Consider the following 20,294-nt stretch of genomic DNA (forward strand, 5'->3'; position numbering starts at 1 on the left):
CGAAGGCTGGGACACGGCCCTGTCCCCTGGGGCCTCTCCACCCCAGGCCTCTCACTGCCCAGATGCTGAGGCAGGAATGCCTTGGGGCTGCCCGTCCTGCTCCATTTCTGCATTCAGCCAGACAGCATTTGCCCACTTGGGTGTGGTCAGGCGCTGCGGCCTCAGACTCCCACAAGAGGAAAACAAACAGCAGTATCACCACCAGGTGTGCACAGAAGCAGGGGCTCCACCCTCAGAGGGAAGATGGGGGGCCCAGGGGCTTCAACAAAGAGCTGTCGCTCAGTCTTGAGAGAGCTTCTGCCAGGCCAGGGTGCCATCCCCAGGAGAGGGCACAGCACCCACAGAGGTGGTGGCAGAAGTGGCAAGGGCATCAGGATGGCGGTGAGACTCTCGTGGGGGGCAGTGGCCCCAACCCCCTCAACGAACCCTGGCCACACGTTGACCACGCCCACGGCAGGGCCCCCTGCTTTCACTGCCCCGGGGACAACACAGAGGAGCACTGACCGGGACAGATGCCTCTCCACCTTGGTACCCCGACAAGGGTGCAGCTGCTCAGGGTGGGACGCTGAGGGGTCGACTCCAGGGGACTGGGGCAGAGGAGCCCCCAACCTCTGAGGAAATGATGACATCATCTGTCTGTCCCTCCTGCTTCAGGAGGGGAAACTGAGGCCCCGAGAAGGCCCAAGTCACAAAACTAATGAATGGCAAAGCCAAGAGTCGTCCTGGGATGCGCGGTCTCCCCGCCCGGTGCCAAATGACTCCCTCTTGGGGCCTAGAGTTCCCGAGTCCGCCTCCCACTCTTGGCCCTCGCCCCCGCGGGGTTCTGATCTCTGCTCTCGGCCGCCCGCGCCCCGCCCCACCCGGTGGCCGCGCGCCCGCTCACCTGGCACAGCAGGTCCCTCGCGTAGCCGGCGCACGCGGCCCACTCGGCGGCGTCCACGCGGCTCGCCAGGGCCCAGAAGCGGCGGGTCAGCTCGGCGTCGCGCCCCTCATCGCAGCAGCCGAAGTCCGAGTACTGCGCGCAGAGGCGCAGCGGCTGCGGCGGCCGGAAGGGCGGCCTGAAGTCCAGGCACTGCGGATGCGCGGCGGCCCCGAGCACCCAAAGCGCCAGCAGCGCCCCGGCTCCGGCCCGGGCCATCGCTTCGCCCCGCGGGGGAAGAGGCGGAGGGACGGCAGCCCCGGTCCCCTCCCGGGGCGCTCGCGGCGGCGGGGAAGGGGCGGGCGCTCCCCTTCCTTACACGCAGGGCCTCGAGTTTGGGGACCTCCCCTTCTAGGAGGTCACCTCTGGTCGGGGACAAGCGGCGGGACTGAAGGAAGAGGGACGCGGCGCAGAATGCTGCACGACCTCTCTTAACCGCTTTCCAAATTCAATGGGAGTGGCCCGGTCTGTTTAAAGCCCCGGTGTGTTTTCCCGGTTCCGCCTGGGGCCCTGCTTCCTCCCCACAGGGCGCTATTTAGCCAGGGAGGCGCAGGGCCAGAGGCCTGGACTCCTGGGCTCCGGTTCCACCACCCACTGGGCTAGGGAAAGGGATGCCCGCAGCCCGTCCCCGAAAGCTCTCACGTAACAGCTTAAAAATGGGGGTGCGAGGGAAAGGACAGGGGGTGTTGCCCCAGGACTCTCAGGGAGAAGCGAAACCTGGCCTGGGGTGTGGGGGGAGGACGGAGCAGCCTCCACAGTCCACCCTTTGCCCTTACTCTGGGCTTCTTCCTAGTCTCTGCTCCTGGGGCAGCGGATTCTCCTGCAGCCCAGGACCCACTGGGGCTCCCCACTTCCACTCTCGCACAGGGAGCACTGATGAGTCTACCTCCTGGGATGGGCATCTAGCCCTTTGTTCCGCTGCCCCTGCTAGAGATTCAGACCCAACCCCGCCCCACCTCCCCCACACACATACAGACGCACACACACTGTCTTACCGACCCCAGAATCTCATGGCACCAAAACCACCCACACAGACAAACACGCACACACTGTCTCACCTACCCCAGAATCTCACAGCACCAAAACCACCTAGGCGTTTTCTCAAGTGGACCTGAGCATTTGCTTCTCCCTAGAGTGTCCTTCCCCATCTTCTCTGTCCAGTGAGCTCCTACTCCATCTTCATGGCCCCAACGCACACATCCGTCCTCTGCAAGTCTCTTTGGACTGTCCTGGGGGATCATGTTTCTGTCTTTGGACCCGTGCTCCTGGCAGAGCTGGGGGTGGATTAGATGCGGCAGGACTGGAGCACTCAGAGGTGTGTGGCTCTGGCCTGAATAGGTGGAATGTAAGAGTCAGGGTCTCCGCACAGCCAAACATCTCTGAGAATTTGAAACACGGGGAATTTAATGCAGGGACTTGAAGCCAAAGAGGCTAAGAAGCCATACAGGGCTCAGTGAAGTAACCTTGAGATCAGCAACAGTAGGAACGGTCCCCAGGTCCTTGATGCAGGGAGAGCAGATGTTACCGGAGCCAAGGAGCTATGGTCACCTCGTCAAAGCTGGACCCTCACAAGGCCTGTCTGGCCAGAGCTAGAGATAGCCACTGTCAGAGATTCTGCACAGACAGAGCGGGAGAAATACCCCGGCTTCTCTCTGCCACCTCCCCTCCAGCTCCCACCTGTGGCTTTCATTGGCTGAACCTAGCAGAGGGCTGCTAGGGTGGGAAATGCAGCCTGCAGGGGCTTCCTGCAGAGAGCTGGGGACGGGCAGAGCTGGGATGGAATCGGAGGGCACGATGGCCCCTGCTTCCCAGCTGGGACTCAGAACTGGGTGATCGTCACACATCAACACAGGGCTCCAGATGGGTGTACAGAGGTGGAAGTGACACAGAGCCTGGGCCACAGCTATGAGGTTTGGGCTCCTACAGCCACAGAAAACATCAAACACAGCCCAGCCCCAGCCAGAGTAACATAAATCCTCACCCTAGGACCTATGTACCTCAGTTCCTGTTATCTAGTACATCCTGATTGGCTTTCCAGAAAAACAACAAGGCATGAAAAAAGATAAGAAAAGTCACAGTCAGGGGCCGGGCACAGTGGCTCATGCCTGTAATCCCAGAACTTTGGGAGGCCGAGGCGGGCAGATCACCTGAGGTCAGGAGTTCGAAACCAGCCTGGCCAACATGGTGAAATCCTCTCTCTAATAAAAATACAAAAATTAGCCAGGCGTGGTGGCACGTGCCTATAATCCCAGCTACTGGGAGGCTGAGGCATGAGAATCGCTTGAACCCAGGAGGCGGAGGTTGCAGTGAGCCGAGATAGTGCCATTGCACTCCAGCCTGGGTGACAGAGCGAGACTCTGTCTCAAAAAAGAAAAAAAAAAAAGAAAAGTCACAGTCAGAAGGAGCATCAGAGCCAGCCTGGGACATGACACAGATGCTGAAATTACCAGACATGGAATTTAAAATAACTATGACTAATATGTTAAAGGCTCTGGTGGAAAAAATTGACAACATCAAGACCAAACATCTCTGAGTATTAACAAGGACATTGGCAAGGACAAATGGGTAATAGAAGCAGAGAGGGGTCCACTTTAAGAAAAAAAATTAAGGCCGGGCGCAGTGGCTCACGCCTGTAATCCCAGCATTTTGGGAGGCCGAGGCGGGCGGATCACGATGTCAGGAGATCGAAACCGTACTGGCTAATACAGTGAAACCCCGTTTCTACTAAAAATACAAAATTTAGCCGGGCATGGTGACGGGCGCCTATAGTCCCAGCTACTTGGGAGGCCGAGGCAGGAGAATGGCGAGAACCCGGGAGGCGGAGCTTGCAGTCAGCCACTGCACTCCAGCCTGGGTGACAGAGTGAGACTCCATCTCAGAAAAAAAAAAAAAAAAAAAAATTAAAAGATGTATTAAAAATCGAAAACATCGTAACAGAAATAAAAATGCCCTTGCCGAACTGACAAGTAGACCGAGACTGCTGAGGAGAACATCAGTGAGCTTAAAGATGCGTCAGCAGCAGCTTCTCAAACTGATACACCAACAGAAAAACAGAAGTTACAAAAACAAACACTAGAGCATCCGAGGACTGTGGAACAATTTCCAAAGATGTAAATACAGATAACTTGAAAATGGGAAAGAGAAGAAAGGGAAAAAAACGGCAGAAGAAATAGTCGAAGTAAAAATGGCTGAAAGGGCAGGCGCGGTGGCTGACGCCTGTAATCCCAGCACTTTGGTAGGCAGAGGCGGGCAGATCACCTGAGGTCAGGAGTTCGAGACCAGCCTGGCCAACATGGAGAAACCTCATCTCTACTAAAAATACAAAAATTAGCCAGGCGTGGTGATGGGCGCCTGTAATCCCAGCTACTTGGGAGGCTGAGGCAGGAGAATCACTTGAACCCAGGAGGCAGAGGTTGCAGTGAGCCAAGATCACACCACTGCACTCTAGCCTGGGCCACAGAGTGAGACTCTGTCTCAAAGAAAAAAAAAAAGGCTAAGAATTTTCTGAAATTCATGACAGATACAAAACAACAGATCCAAGAATCTAAGAGGCATAAAACAGGATAAATACCAAAAAATCGACAGCGAGCCATATCCTATGCAAACTGCAGACAACCAAAGATGAAGAAAAACCTTGAGAGAAGCCAGAGGGGAAAAAATACCTTACCTACAGAAGAACAAGGAGAAAAATTACCGCAAACATTATTAGAAACCAGGCAAGCAGGCCAGGCACGGTGGCTCACGCCTGTAATCCCAGCACTTTGGAAGGCTGAGGCAGGTGGATCACCTGAGGTCAGGAGGTCGAGACCAGCGTGGCCAACATTGTAAATCCCCCTCTCTACAAAAATACAAAAAATTAGCCAGGCATGGTGGCGGGCACCTCTAACCCCAGCTACTTGGGAGGCTAAAGCAGGAGAATTGCTTGAACCTGGGAGGTGGAGGGTGCAGTGAGCCGGGATTGCACCATTGCTCTCCAGCCTGGGCAACTTGGGAGGCTAAAGCAGGAGAATTGCTTGAACCTGGGAGGTGGAGGTTGCAGTGAGCCGGGATTGCAACATTGCTCTCCAGCCTGGGCAACTTGGGAGGCTAAAGCAGGAGAATTGCTTGAACCTGGGAGGTGGAGGTTGCAGTGAGCCGGGATTGCACCATTGCTCTCCAGCCTGGGCAACTTGGGAGGCTAAAGCAGGAGAATTGCTTGAACCTGGGAGGTGGAGGTTGCAGTGAGCTGGGATTGCACCATTGCTCTCCAGCCTGGGCGACAGAACGAGACTCTGTGTAAAAAAAAAAAAAAGAAAGAAAGAAAGAAAGAAAGAAAGAAACCAGGCAACCAAGAGACAGTAGAGTGAAATATTTAAAGTGGTAGAAGAAAAAAATAGAAATAAAAAAATTCATCAACCTAGAAGTCTAGATCCAGTGAAATTATCCTTCAGGAGTGAAAAAGAAATGAAGGCTTTCCCAGAAAAACAAAAATGGGAGAAATTCATCACCAGCAGATCTGCCCTACAAAAACAGAAAAGCACTAAAAGAAGTTCTTCAGGCCAGGTGCAGTGGCTCACACCTGTAATCCCAACACTTTGGGAGGCTGAGGCGGGTGGATCACCTGAGGTCAAGAGTTGGAGACCAGCCTGGCCAACATGGTGAAACCCAGTCGCCACTAAAAATACAAAAATTAGCTGGGTGTGGTGGTGTATGCCTGTAATCCCAGCTACTGGGGAGGCTGAGGCAGAAGAATTGCTTGAAACTGGGAGGCGGAGCTTGCAGTGAGCCGAGATCGCACCATTGCACTCCAGCCTGGGTGAGAGAGAGATACTCTATCCCAAAAAAAAAAAACAAAAAAAGAAGAAGAAGAAGTAAAGAAGTTCTTCAGGGAGAAAGAAGATGATATAGGTCAGAAATTCAATGTACTGGATGGTTATAGCACATGGATGAGTGAAATGGATGACAGCAATGTCATAAGAGGTGGGAGGAAGGAACTGGAAATTCTGTTATAAGTTATCACACTACACATGAAGTGGTGTAGTGTTATTTGAAGGTGGACTTTTATTAGGAAAAAGATGTATTTCCTCTGTAGTATCTGCTCAAATTTATCTGCAAATCTAAAATGGTTCAAAAAGTCTATTAATTAAAAAAACCCAGCTGGGCGCAGTGGCTCACCCCTGATATTCCAGCACTTTGGGAGTCTAAGGCAGGCAGATTGCTTGAGCCCAGGAGCTTGAGACCAGCTTGGGCAGCATGGCAAAGCCCTATCTCTACAAAAAATACAAAAATTAGCTTGGCATGGTGGTGTGCACCTGTAGTCCCAGCTACTTGGGAGGCTGAGGTAGGAGGATTGATTTAACCTGGGAGGGTGAGGCTGTGGTGAGACAAGACTGTGCCACTGCACTCTAGCCTGGGTGACAGAGCAAGACCCTATCTCGAAAATAAATAAATAAAAATTTTAAAGTTTTAAAAACCACATAAACAAAATATGTATTGCATGCTCTAGCCCAACCATTAAAATAATTTTAAAAGAAATATAATTGATATGCTTTAAAAGAAGGTAAAATGAAATCATACTAATAAATGCTCAATTTTTAAAACCAGAGAAGGCAGGTAAGAAAAGGGAGGTGGGACCAAAGAACAAGTATAATCAATAGAAAAGAGTTATACATATTGTAGATAGTAATCCATCTCTATCAACAATCACTTTAAATCTGAATGATTGGAATAGATCAATTAAAAGATATAGATTGTCAGAGTGAATTAAAAAATAAGGCCTAGGCGGGGCACAGTGGCTCACGGCTGTAATCCCAGCACTTTGGGAGGCCAATACGGGAGGATCACGAGGTCAGGAGTTTGAGACCAGCCTGGCCAATATGGTGAAACCCAGTCTCTATTAAAAATACAAAAATTAGCCGGGCGTGGTAGCACGTGCCTGTAGTCCCAGCTACTCAGGAGGCTGAGGCAGAAGAACTGCTTGAACCCAGGAGGCAGAGGTTGCAGTGAGCCGAGATCACACCACTGCACTCCAGCCTGGGCAATGCAGCAAGACTCCATTTCAAAAAAAAAGGCCTACCTGGTATGGTGGCTCATGCCCGTAATCCCAGCACTTTGGGAGGCTGAGGCAGGCAGATCACTTGAGCCCAGGAATTCAAGACCAGTATGGGCAATGTGGCAAAACCCTGTTGCTATGAAAAATCCAAAAACATTAGCTGGGTGTGGTGGTGTGTGCCTATAGTCCCAGCTACTCTTGAGGCTGAGGTGGGAGGATTACTTGAGCCCAGGAGGTCAACGCTGCAGTGAGCCATGATCGCACCACTGCACTTCAGCCTGGGTGACAGTGCGAGACCCTGTCTCAAAAAAATAATAATAATAATAAAATAAACAACCAAGGCCCAACTATATTCTGTCTACAAGAAATCCACTTTAAATGTAAAGACTGATAGTTGAAAAATAAAGAGATGGAGAAAGATACACCATGCTACCATGAATTAAAATGAAGCTGGAGTCACCACATTCATTTCAGATGAAGCAAACTGTAGTGATATAGAAGCCAGAACCTGGTTCCCCAGTCTCCACCAGTTAGGCAGCTCCCTGAAGGCAGGGGCCCTGCTGTTGAGCCCCCAGGGTATGACATCTGGCACTTGCTGGGCATCTTATTATTTGTAAGAACAAATAAGCACATGCGTGGACAAAAGGATGAATGAGTGAATGAGTGAAAGGATGAGAGAATGAATGAATGATCAAATGCTCTGACTTGGCTATATCTATGGCCCGAGCTCCTGCCACAACTGGACAATTCCACCAAATGCCATCTGGAGCCAGAGCTGTTTGTGTGGCGGTGGGGTGTGCACCACCAGGGCAACAGAGACAAAGCTAGTCCTTTGGGCCAAAGGTGCCTCACACTCCATCTAATGGAAATGCATCTTTGGAAGCCAGACCTGGGGCTGAGAAGTATCCCGGTTTTCTTCAGCAAATGATTCAGGGCCCACAAAGGCTGCCTGGCACAAGGGAGCCGCCTGGCCCTGCTTCAAATTCCCCATTAAGGACTCTCCCTCAGCCCAACCTCAGTTTCCCTATCTCTTGAGTGGGAGTGGGGAAGAGGTGAGACCAGGCCTTTGCTGGCCCCTCTGGGGCATGAGGGTGTGGAGTCCAGGAGCATTGCCCACATTTCCAGGAGCCCGGCAGGCACCATCGGCTGCCGCTACCAGGGCACACAGGCCAGTGGACACCCAGCACCTCTCTGGCCAGACTGGGTCGGTGTGGGCACCTGCGCATCGGCTCCTGCAAACCAGGCTCTGCTAATTCCATGGTTTTGCGTTGCTTCTTCAGAAAGACTGAGAAGGCCTCGGGGCAGCCTCTTCCCCAACAGGCCGCCTGTCCCCACTGTCTTGAGGAGAACCACCAAGGTGTTGGTGAATCTGTTCTCCGCAGGGCCTAGGCCTCCTCTGCCCCTCTTAGCTGCAGCAGGAGAATGTGCCAGGACCCATCTCGTGAGTGCTGGGGAGTGAGTGGGCCATTGCTCTGCCACTCTGGCAGCCGGGATCCTGTGTGACATAGCTCATGGCCAGGCAAGGGGCCAGCACAGACCTCAGGCCAGAGCCAGGCTTCGTAAACATCCTTATGGAAAAATTACCAAGAACAGAAGAAGGAACACCCAAGAACACACCACCAGACTTCACCCGTGCTAACATTTGACCACGCTCCCTTTAGGTGTCTGAAATCCTTTTTAAAACATGAAGAACTGTGTGCTGCAGTGTGAGAGGCGATGTGGATTGGTCATGAAGAGCAGTGGGTTCAAGTTCTGGCTCTGTAACTTACTAACTGTGTGGCCTTGGACAGGGCCCTTGACCTCCCTGGGCATTGGTTTACTCATCTGTTAAATGGGGGTAATCAATGAGGCCATTGGAAGAGTGCCTGGCGTGTAGTATGTGCTCAAAAAACAGGAGCTATCACAGGCCCAGGGGGCTCCTGACACCACAGCCTCACGTGAGCCTCAGAACCTTTTCCTCTGCTCAGGGAACATTCTCCTGAAGATGGCTGCGTGCAGGTTCCACAGAGAACACAGAACAGCATCTGGCATGTTCTTAAACTTTGTATAAATGATCTCTTGTGACTCTTTTCTTTCTTTCTTTCTTTTTTTGAGACGGAGTCTTGCTCTGTTGCCCTGGCTGGAGCACAGTGGCACACCCTTGGCTCACTGCAACCTCTGCCTCTCGGGTTCAAGCAATTCTCCTGCCTCAGCCTCCCAAGTAGCTGGGATTAGAGGCGCCCCCCATCACGTCCGGCTGATTTTTTTTTGTTTTTTGTTTTAGTGGAGACCAGGTTTCACCATGTTGGCCAGGCTGGTTTCAAACTCCTGACCTCAAGTGATCTGCCTGCCTCAGCCTCCCAAACTGCTAGGATTATAGGCATGAGCCACCACACCAGCCTCTTGCCACACTTTTCTTTCTTTCTCTTTTCTTTTCTTTTCTTTCTTTCTTTCTCTCTTTCTTTTTTCAGAAGGATCTTTCTCTGTCACGCAGGCTGGAGTGCAGTGGTGCAATCACAGCTCACTACAGGTTCAAGCAGTCCTGCCTCAGCCTCCCAAGTAGCTGGGACTACAGGCATGCACCACCATGCCCGGCTAATTTTTTATTTTTTGTAGAGATGGGTCTTATTATGTTATTCAGGCTGCTCTCAAACTCCTGGGCTCAAGCAATTCTCCCCCTCGGCCTCCCAAACTGCTGACATTATATGCATGCACCACCACGCCTGGCCTCTGCTGCACTTTTCTTTTTGTAACTTCCTTCTTTCCCCTCCATCTGGTGTTGGAGATTCGTCTACACTAAAGGGCAATTCACTCCATTTAACTGCTGTCTAGAACTCCACTCTCTAAGCAGTGCTACCGTCTGTAGATCTTGCAAGTCACCAAAAAGCAGCTGAGACTGTCCCTGAAGTCCTGCCTGCTTGACAATCTGCTGCTCTGTCTTCAAAATATCTATTTTAAAATTTAAACTTGGAAAAGGAAAAAAACAGAAGACAGAAATGGGCATTTATTAAAGACCCACAACTGTGCTAGGAGCTCTGCCTGTGCCACGTCATGCGGGCCTCGTGTCAGCACCAAGTCCCAGTGGGACCCCGTGGACCAGGAGGTCATCTTTTCCCAGATGCTGCCCCACCCCCACCCATGTGCCAACAGAACTCCACCCCCAGGTCTCTCCAGATATTTCTGAGTCTCCAGGACTCAGGGGACCATGGACTCAGGGGCAAGTATTCTGAAGCCTCCATGACATCCCTTCCCACTCACACCCACCCCCTGGGCCAGTCATTCCCCATCACATGCAGATGAAGAAGCTGAAGCACAGAGAAGTGACAACAGCTAGTCATAATCAGGTCACAGAGTGGAGGGGTCAGGATTTGAACCCAGTGCCTGGTGGCTCCAGAGGCAGAGACTCTTCCTGAAGCCACAAGTGGAGTTGGTGGCAGTGGAAGGCTAGAACCCAGGGCTCCTGACTCCCAGGGCAGTGCTCTGGCCGAGACCCTCTGAGACCGATGCACAGTAGGACTCCTGCTCCACGTTTCAGCCTTATTGAAGGCACGAGATAACTTTGCATGAAAACGCATTTGTATATGTGTGATTAATTTGAATGAGAAGCACCAAGCCACAGCCCAGCAGTCCCCTGCCTCCAGAGCCTGGTCATGCTGATCAACCCTAGCAGGTAGCTCTCTCTGTCTCCCCGTGTCCCTCCTGAGCTGCAGGGCCTGGACTGCCTCGTGTCTGTGGGCCCGCGTGCAGCCTCTTGCAATGTAGGAAATGAGTGGATGAATGAATTAATGAATGAGATGGGCTCACCACTGCAGGGAAGATTGGGGAGGGTGAAAGGGGAGCCTGACTCTTGCTAACCACAGAACTAATGATGCCCTCAGAGGAGGAGACCCCAGAGTCCACAGCTAACCCCTGACGGCCCAAGCAGGGAAACTGAGGCCCAGGGAGGAAGAGGCCCAGCCCCACTTTCCTGTGGATGCTCTGAGGGTCACTTTCCTTTCCTGGAAGGTTTTCCCTGCCATCCCCACCCCCCATCTGATTCCCCTGCTTCTCAGTCCAAGGCCACTAGATTCTTCACATCAGGGGCAGGGACAGGGCACCCCCTACACTGTGAGATTATTTCCCGGGAAGCACCCCACCTGTCCAAACTCTTCAACTGTTTTGCCCTAAGTCCCACTCAGGACGGCAGGCGGAGGGCCCTGGCTCTCCATGTTCCCTGGACACCCCAACTATCCGGCAGCCAGTATTTCCCTGGGGCTGTTGTATCGGGGCCTCAGGGACGCTTCCTCCCTGGGACCCCCCACCCCCGCAGACCCCAACTCTACCTCCAGCTTGTTGAGTGTCCCTCCCCTGCCCCCACCCCAAACCTGCTAGCTCCCTTCTGGGTCACCACTGAAGACCCCCAATGGGGATTTGCTTCAAATTTGCCCCTCAGAGGGGAGGTAGTGAGTGGGGGTAGGGACACAAGACCAACCTCGAGTTGCTGACAGGCGGCGTCGGTGAAGGAGATGGGGGGCTCCTTACATTGCCCTCCAGTCTGCGTGTGTTTGAAGTTTCCTGTCAGAGGAAGTTTGAAAATCCATTCATCAACAAAAAGAAACGAATGAAAAACAACAGCACCCCCACTGTGGACTGCCAGCCTGGCTCTCGGCCTGCCTTCCTCCTCTGACTTGCCATCGCTGCCTGACCACATCCCCCGGGCTAGATGGTCCTGGGGCCAAATCCACCATCTTTCTAACTTACTGTGTGACCTTAGAGAAGGCCCTGGCTGAGCCCGTTTCCTTATCTGCACCACAACCGTGTGGCCCAGCTGTTCTGGGAGATGCCGATTTCCAATGTTCTAACATTTCCCATGCTCTGTCCTGTAAAATACGGTTTCTCAGTGCTCTTCCCAGGAGCTGGGGCTGCGTAGGGTGCCATAGTCAGAGAAGTATGGGAAATGCCACATTCTAAGTCCCTCTCAGAGATTCAAGAGACAACTCCGCATGCTCTGAGAAGTCCCACAGCCAAGGCCCGGTTCATTTATCTGCTCGAGTAAGACTTATTTTCCCCAGCACACCTGTGAACACTTCTAGCTCTACATCTAAATGAGAGCCGTCACGGGGGCCTTCCTCATCTGGGTAGAGAAGAGTTAAATGGAAAATATAATGGAAAGGACCCCCCAGTATGGGGGCTGACAGATGCCACCCCAGGCCCCAGGCATCTCCAGCCCCTTCCAAATAGAAGTGCACACACTTGCACAGACACATACGTGCCCTCTCCCGCTGCTCAGAAGCCCTGGGGGAGACATGTCTACACACTCTGAGCTCAGGTCCCCAGGGGGACCTTGGCTGCAAGATTTTCCAGTGCCAACTGTGAGCGCTCGCGCCTCTGCAGAAACCCCTCTGCAGCCTCCGTTTCCTCACCACCGAGTCCCGTGAGGACTGAACGGCAGCTTTGCTCCTGCCCCGCCAGGCTTCCACGTGTCCCTGGGCTACAGCCCTGCATGGAGACAGGCCCTGACTTCACACTCAGTGCTTTTCTCACACACCAGGGGCCTTCTGATCCTGTCCTGGATGCGGGGGAGAGAGGGCAATGCCAACTGAAAGCTATCAGAATGCCTGTTTTAAACCCCAAATTCCAGGGGACAATCCTAGCACCTGGACGTCAGAGCTAGAAAACAGGCTGCCACGTTACAGATGGGGAAGGCGAAGGCTGCCTGCTCTCCTGCTCCGGCCCCAGCAAGGACAGTGGCCCCTGTAAGGGAGGGCGGGGTCCTGAGTCCCTCCTCCTGATAGACCCAGATTTAGTAAGCAGGATAGTTAAACCCAATTTCGAACATTTCCCAGTCTCATCTAAGCCTGTGGCTCCCCTGCCCAGGACCCCTCCGCAGTGCAAATCCAGTTGTGATTTGCACCCTCATGCTAGCTTCAGGGACCCCTAGCTGGGCCCAGACCTGGCTCATCCCTCCCAACTCTGCAGGTCTCAAGCCACAGGGGCCCACACTCCATGGGCCGTGACATGGCTCTGGGGTCCCCAGGGTGGCATGTCTCACAAACAGGTCTGCTCAGTTCCTCTGGGGGGGTCTGTCAGGCACCACAGACTCTCTCCTGGGTGTCCCCACAGTGCCTGTCAACCTGGCTTCCCCGAGGCTGCAGCTGAGACCACAAGGCAGAAAGGCAAAGATGTTCAGGGGTTGGCGCACCCTCCCCTGGGGGTGACCTTCTGGGCTGCAGGGTCTTGCAGGGGTTCCCTGGGGCGGCTCTGTCAGTATCCACCTTTCCCCCAGCCTTTCCCCCAGGAGTAGTTTGAACAGCAGCTGCCTTCCCCGGTATGCTAGGCTTCTCGCCTTTCTGTGTGTCTCTCCTGCCCCTGGGAGGCGCCTCTGTCTCTCACATGAATCCACCCACCTGGCCCACCCACTCACCACTTGGCCAGACTCGCCCAGATGGGTCTGAGTCTCAGCTCCATGAGGCCTCAGATAGGACCCTCCCTCTACCCCCTCCTCACTCCCCCATCCATACATGCAAATAGTCTGTCTGTCTCTGTTTCTCTCTCTGTCTCTCTCTCTCTCACACACACACACACCAATTTGTCCATAATGTGGGTTTGAAATAGCCTGAGGCTGGCGAGAGAAGGAATCACATGACTGACTTAGGCTTCCAAAGGATGTGATAGGCTGAGGTGATGGCCAGCGCAGCACGATGCAGACACAAAGGGAGAGACTTCAGTCTTAACGCTTGCCTGTACAGCACAGCACAGGAGGCAGGTCTTGGAGCAACATCTGTGAGCAAGTCCAAGCAGAGTTGGGGGTGATGCAGTCACCCAAACGCCACTGTGGTCCTGGTTGCATTAATAGAGATCTACCACTCAGAAAAAGGGAAGTGATAGCCTGCTCAGAGCTTGGCCACTCAGAACCACTTGGTGATAAGGTCAAATGGGAGCCTATTTAGAGGTAGAGGGGAGATGTGGGATGGGATGAGGACTGGAGGTTCTCAACGGAGGGGAGGAAGCAGCCCTGCCCTGTGAAGCCTAGAGAGTGGAACTGGGGCCAACAGAAAGAGGGTTTCAGTTCAGTCTAATGAACAGGGATTGAGTTTCCCCCAGAGGGAGTGAGCTCCCTGTCCTCAGAGGTAAGTCAGCAGAGGCTGCAAAGATACCTCTGAGAGTGCAGGTAAGAAGATTCCTGCTAGGGCCTGGATAGTGTTTAAGATCTACCCCAATGCAAGAGTTCAGGATTCTCAAACACACAGGCACCTGTACAGGTGTGCGAAGCTACTCCTGTTCTTTCTCCCTGCCCCTGCCTGGGGTCAGCAGTTGCAGATGGACGACAGAGACTCTAGTGCAAGACCCAAAACGTAGGTCAGGCTGTGCCTGGTAGACAGGCCAGATGCTGGTGGTGTTGCTGGTCTCACCCTCACCGGGCCTGCCCCATGTCCACTCCCAGTCTCGCTCCCAGGCACTGTCCCAGGCCCCCATCCCAGGGGAATCCTCCTGGGCTGGCTTTGTGCTTAGAGCCCCACTCCTCATCCCAGGATGTCTGGGGCATGGGCTTAGAGCCAAAGGAGGGGCTCCGGGGCACTTTGGCCAGTAGGACAGTCAAGGCCCACGGCAGGAGCAATCTCTTTGGACCATAGGGAGGGCAGAGTTGAGGGCGGGATAGGGCAGAGTTGAAGGCTGGCGTGGCGGTGCACACCTGTAATCCCAGCTACTCAGGAGGCTGAGGCAGGAGAATTGCTTAAACCCAGGAGGCAAAGGTTGCAGTGAGCAGAGATTGCACCACTGCACTCTAGCCTGAGTGATAGAGCGAGACTCCATCTCAAGAGCCAGAAGTCACAGAGGGTCCCTACAAATTCTGAGCAGAAAGGACCCTCAGATCATGGCTAGTCCAACCCCACATGTACCCAGTGTCCACAGGAGGAAATGAGGCCCAGAGAGCAAAAGTGACTCCCATGTCTGAGTGGTGTTGGGGCCAGGACTGTAGGAAATCAGTTACGGGCTAAACTGTGTCTCCCCCAAGTTCATATGTGGAAGCCCTAACTCCAGTACCCCAGAAGGTGACCGTATTTGAAAATGGAACCAGGCACGGTGGCTCACGCCTGTAATCCCAGCACTTTAGGAGGCCAAGGTGGGCAGATTACCTGAGGTCAGGAGTTCAAGACCAGCCTGGCCAAAATACAAAAATTAGCCGGGTATGGTGGCACATGCCTGTAATCTCAGCTACTCGGGAGGCTGAGGTAGGAGAATTGCTTGAACCCAGGAGGCAGAGGTTGACTGCACTCCAGCCTGGGTGACACAGCAAGATTCTGTCAAAAAAAAGAAAGAGAGAGAAACAGAGAGAGAGAGAGGAAAGAAAGAAAGAAAGAGAAAGAAAGAAAAGAAAGAAAGGAAAGAAAAGGAAAGAAAGAAAGAAAGGAAAGAGAAAGAAAGAAAGGAAAGAGAAAGAAAGAAAGAAAGAGAAAGAAAGAAAAGAAAAGAAAAGGAAAATGGAGGCACTGCAGATGGAATTAGTGCAGGTGAGGTCATTAGAGTGCATCCTAATCTGATAGGATTTGGGGTCTTATCAGAAGGGGACATTTGGACAGAGGACATGCATGCAGGGAGAAGGCCGTGTGCAGGTGAAGGCGGAGATCCAGTGATGCTTCCACAAGCCCAGGAACAGCAGGATTGCCAGCAGCCCCCGGAGGCCGGGAGAGAGACAGGGGACAGAATATCGACCTTGTAGCCTCAGAAGGAAGGCTGCCGCGGACACCTCAATCTCGGACTTCTGACCTCCAGAATGGCAAGGGAATCAAAGTCTGCAGTCCCAGTGTAAGGGTGTGAGCACCACACGGCGGAGGCCAAGGCCTTTCTGTAAAGGCTGACAGAGGAGGGGGAGTCAGATGATGAAATGCAATGGAATGACAGGGACTGCGGATGGACCAGGGGCTTCCTCCCTCTTGTTATTAACCACCGCCTGCCCAGTGTGCAATGGGGCAGGTCCTGCATTGGCTGCAGCTTCTACCAAATGGCCTCAGTGCCCTGCCCAATGCTGAGATCCCAGAAATTGGATTCTGAGCTCCTCCGGGGCTGAATCCATAGCCACTGACTGGCACCCAGTGGGGGCTCAGCCAATGCTAGCTATCCTACAGACTCCCACAGGATTATCTCAGGAAGTGGGTAGAAACCAGGGCAATGCATCTCCACACATAGAGACAGGGTCTTTCTACACTGAGAGCTGGCCACTTAAGGGATGAGCACCCCATCACTGGAGGCAGGCAAGTAAATAGTTGCCAAGCGGCCTCCTGTCAGTTCTGCTGTAACTGAGGGGAAAATGAGAGAACACTTCCATGCTGCTTTCTGTCCGTGAGCCTATGAGTCTATGACTTCTTAAATCTTTAGTGTATTTTTAAGTATAGACAATACTTCTATATAATTCAAAAATCAGAAAGGGCTGGGTGCGGTGGCTCACGCCTGTAATCCCAGCACTTTGGGAGGCTGAGGCAGGCAGATCACCTGAGGTCAAGAGTTTGAGACCAGTCTGGCCAACATGGTGAAACCTTGTCTGTACTAAAATACAAAAAAAAAAAATTAGCCGGGTGTGGTGGCATGCACCTGTAATCCCAGCTACTTGGGAGGCTGAGGCAGGAGAATCACTTGAACCCAGGAGGTGGAGGTTGCAGTGAGCCAAGATTGTGCCACTGCACTCCAGCCTGGGCAACAGAGACTCCATCTCAAAAAAAAAAAAAATCAGGAAGTCTAAAACGAAATTCAGTGAACACGGGTCCCTCCTACCCTGTGCCCACGCCCCTGCCCCCATCTCCCAGGTAGCCTTCCAGAAAACCCTGAGTGATGCCAGTCCCTTATGTAATCTTCCAGAGAGAGCCCATGCCTGCACCAGCATACTTGGTCTTTATTTTTAAGATAAATACATATTCATGTTATTTTTTATGTATGTTCTGCCTCTTGTTTAGCTCACTGATTTTCAGCGGCATAGTCCAGCCTGCGGCTGTCCAGCAGCCTGATGATATGGAACAGTCCCCTGGAGGTGTGCACAGGTATAACGTGGGGAAAGGCCCACCTCACAGGGCTGCCAGGAGATGGTGTTTCCCTGGCCTGGCACCCAGTGCAGTGCCTGGCAGGTGGTTTGGGTCCCCAAGAAAGGTCCTACATCCGCGGGTGTCTGGGAAGGACGTGCCTGGGCCCAGGTGGCTGCAGCAACTCCTTGGGCCGCTAGGGGGCCCCTTGGTGCCGCCGGTCTTGCTGGTGGCCACAGCACAGCGCCGCGGTGACCAGGACATCAGGGGAGGCTCCTCGGAGGCAGGGAGGCACCTAGGCTTGGACTTGGCATCTCAAATTTCCAGAAGCACTACCTCGTCTTCCGTCCTCCCGCCATCCTTCACAGTGGGCAGAGCAGGTAAGGCTAGCTCTGTGAAGCCATGGGGAAACTGAGGCCCGACAGGGGAAGAGACCTGAGGCCACACAGGAAGCTAGAAGGGACCCACTGGACTGTGCAACCTCCGGCATTCAGGAGGGGAGGGCTCCAGGAGTTTGGGAACAAGAAGCTGGGGTCACCTGTGACCCCCACTTACCTCCCAAGAAAAGGAAAGAAAATACATGCTTACCAAACCTCGCTGGTGTTGTTTTCTTTTTTCTTCTTTTTCTTTCTTTCTTTCTTTTTTTTTTTTTTTTTTTTTTTGAGTTGGAGTTTCACTCTTGTTGCCTAGGCCGGAGTGCAATGACATGATCTCAACTCACTGCAACCTCTGCCTCTTGGATTCAAGTGATTCTCCTGCCTCAGCCTCCCAAGTAGCTGGGACTACAGATGCCCGCCACCACACCTGGCTAATTTTTTGTATTTTTAGTAGAAACGGAGTTTCACCCTGTTGGCCAGGCTGGTCTTGAACTCCTGACCTCAGGTGATTCACCTGTCTCGGCCTCACAAAGAGTTGGGATGAGAAGCGTGGGCCACCACCCCCAGCTGTTGGTGTTGTTTTCATTCAGAGAGGACAGAAAGGAAGAGACTGCCCCCACACAAAGCCACGGCACACCTGCCCCATCCAGTCCCATGGCCTCAGCATCTGGGCCCTTTGCCATGCTACCTGGGGACCTGGGCTCCTGCCTGCCTGGGGAGCACTCACTTTAGGACCTTGGCAGGTCTCGCCTCTCTCTGGGCCTCGGTCCTCCCACCAGCACTGGTTGTCTAGCCCATCACAGCAGTCCCTCATGGCCTGCCCCCTCCAATCCATCCCCTTCTAGGACTGCCAAACTGATCATGCGTCTTCCCTGCCTAACAACCGCCCCTCCCACTGCCTAAAGAATCAGGTGCAGTTCGTTGGCCAGGCATTCCAGCCCTTCCTCCCCGGAGGCCTTTCCTGCCCTCTCCTCCCAGCCCATCCTGACCTCACTGACTCTGCTCTGTCCATTTGTCATCTCCAGATGTTCCTTTCCCATCCTGCATTTGTGTGTGCTGCTGCCTCTGTCTGGGCTGCCTTGGACAGTCCCCCTTTTTGCCTGGTGACTTCCTTTCCAGCTCTTAAGGCCTGTTCCAATGCTCCCCCCAACTCAGTGTGTTCTCTGGCCAAGCCCAGCTTACCTGGACTTCAGCAACACTTTCCTGCCTCTTGCAGTTGCCCCAGCTTCCTGGGCTGACCTTCCAGAGCACTTGTTACCCCATGTCCCACTGAAACAATGCCCAGGCTTGTCTCTCCAGCTTGAATGAGTATCAGGACCTCTCCTCATTCATCCCTGACACCCTGGCACCTGGCACAGAACGTGGCACCACTAGGGGCTTAGGAGATGGGTACTGAATGAAGAAATGTAGACAAGGATGGATAGATAGATGGACAGATGGATGGGCAGGTAGATGGGCAGATGAATGGACAGATGGATGGATGGTTGGATGGATGGATGGATGGATGGATGGGCAGATGGATGGATAGATGGATGGGAAGATTGAAGAGTAGAGGATGAATAGAGGAACAGATAGGTGGATGGATGAATGGGTAGGTAGGTGGGTGAGTGGATGGATGGATGGATGGATGGATGGATGTGTGGGTGGATGGATGGATGTGTGGGTGGATGGATGGATGGATGGATGGATGGGAAGATAGAAGAGCAGATGAATGGATAGAGGGACAGATAGGTGGATGGATGAATGGGTAGGTAGGTGGGTGAGTGGATGGATGGATGGATGGATGGATGGATGGATGGATGGATGTGTGGGTGGATGGATGGATGTGTGGGTGGATGGATGGATGGATGGATGGATGGATGGGAAGATAGAAGAGCAGATGAATGGATAGAGGGACAGATAGGTGGATGGATGGATGGGTAGGTGGGTGGATGGATGGAGGGACGGATGGATAGCTGGATAGATGATGGGTGAAAGGAGTGGTGTGACATTATGAGTTAGAGCTCTGGCTCTGGGCTCTGACAGACTCAGGCTCAAGCGTCTTGGTGAGCACTAACTCCATGTCACACATAGTCCCTGGTGCTCTCCCTGTCCTGAGCCATTCAGTGACATGTTACTCTCTCCCTCACTGCCCCAATATTCCCCAAGGGATAAGCCGTGCATCAGGCTCTGCAGGGTGGGTGGGATGCTTCGAGGGAGGAGGAACAGATTCGGGCAGCCAGGAGAGGGGAGCGCAGAGGAGCCTGCAGGCCCAGCTTTCAGAAGACCTGAGCTGGGCACTGCTAGACCCTGAGCCCTGTGTTGTGTTACCTAGGCATAGAGTATACAGGGCAGACATCAGGGAGAGAGAAATCCTGGCCATGCCCCAGATCCCCAGGACCTAGAATACTGCCTCAGAGAGCAGAAAGCAATTACCCCAGCCCTTCTCAGGCCTGTGTCTACAGAGCCATCCCTTTCAGGAAAACTGCAGTCTGGGCACCCATCCTGTTGGGAGCTCACAGGGCCAGCTTGGGGCTGACATAGGCACTGGACTCCCTGACCTCCAGGCTGTGGCCTTGGCCTCCAAGCCCAGAGTGGGGGTAGCTGGATGGGCCGTGTCCTGCAGGCCAGGAATGGGTCCAGAGCAGTTTCCACATCTTTCCCACAGTCCGGGCTGGCAGGGCAGAGTAGAACCAGATCCAGCTGGAATCCTGATGGGAGCAGGGGAGCCGGGAACCTGTTTTGCAGGCTCCCTGCAGTCTCAGAGCCCTGAGGATCACACACACACACACACACACACACACACACACACACACACACACACACACACCTGTGTCCCCATGGCCAGCAAGCTCTCTGGTTTCGCCAGCCCAGAGCAGATGCCTGCTGGGGGGTCACAGGAATGTCACAGCCACAGCAGCCACACGTTGACTACATCATGAGAGGCCACCCATTCTCATAGAGTCAAAGTCAGTCTACAACCATCTCTCGGTGACTCCTTCAGCATCAGGCCAACC

At 53.3% G+C, this 20,294-nt stretch overlaps 1 protein-coding gene across 3 annotated transcripts in view; it reads right to left on the minus strand.

Annotated features, from left to right (window-relative positions):
- The window catches only part of HHIPL1 (HHIP like 1), a 72,185-nt gene that overhangs the window by 30,129 nt on the left and 21,762 nt on the right, over window positions 1–20,294 (minus strand). For 2 of the 3 annotated variants that reach the window (XM_055288221.2, XM_055288222.2), the window contains exon 1: window positions 884–1,334. The exons of the other annotated variant lie outside the window; for it this stretch is intronic. In XM_055288221.2, the coding sequence (XP_055144196.1) occupies window positions 884–1,138 (255 nt within the window). In that variant the 5' untranslated portion in view covers window positions 1,139–1,334. Of the gene's footprint in view, window positions 1–883; window positions 1,335–20,294 lie in introns of those variants that run through there. 3 annotated transcript variants of the gene reach the window in all.

The sequence above is a fragment of the Symphalangus syndactylus genome, chromosome 8 (genome assembly GCF_028878055.3).
Source record: "Symphalangus syndactylus isolate Jambi chromosome 8, NHGRI_mSymSyn1-v2.1_pri, whole genome shotgun sequence".
NCBI classification, from domain to species: Eukaryota; Metazoa; Chordata; class Mammalia; order Primates; family Hylobatidae; genus Symphalangus; species Symphalangus syndactylus.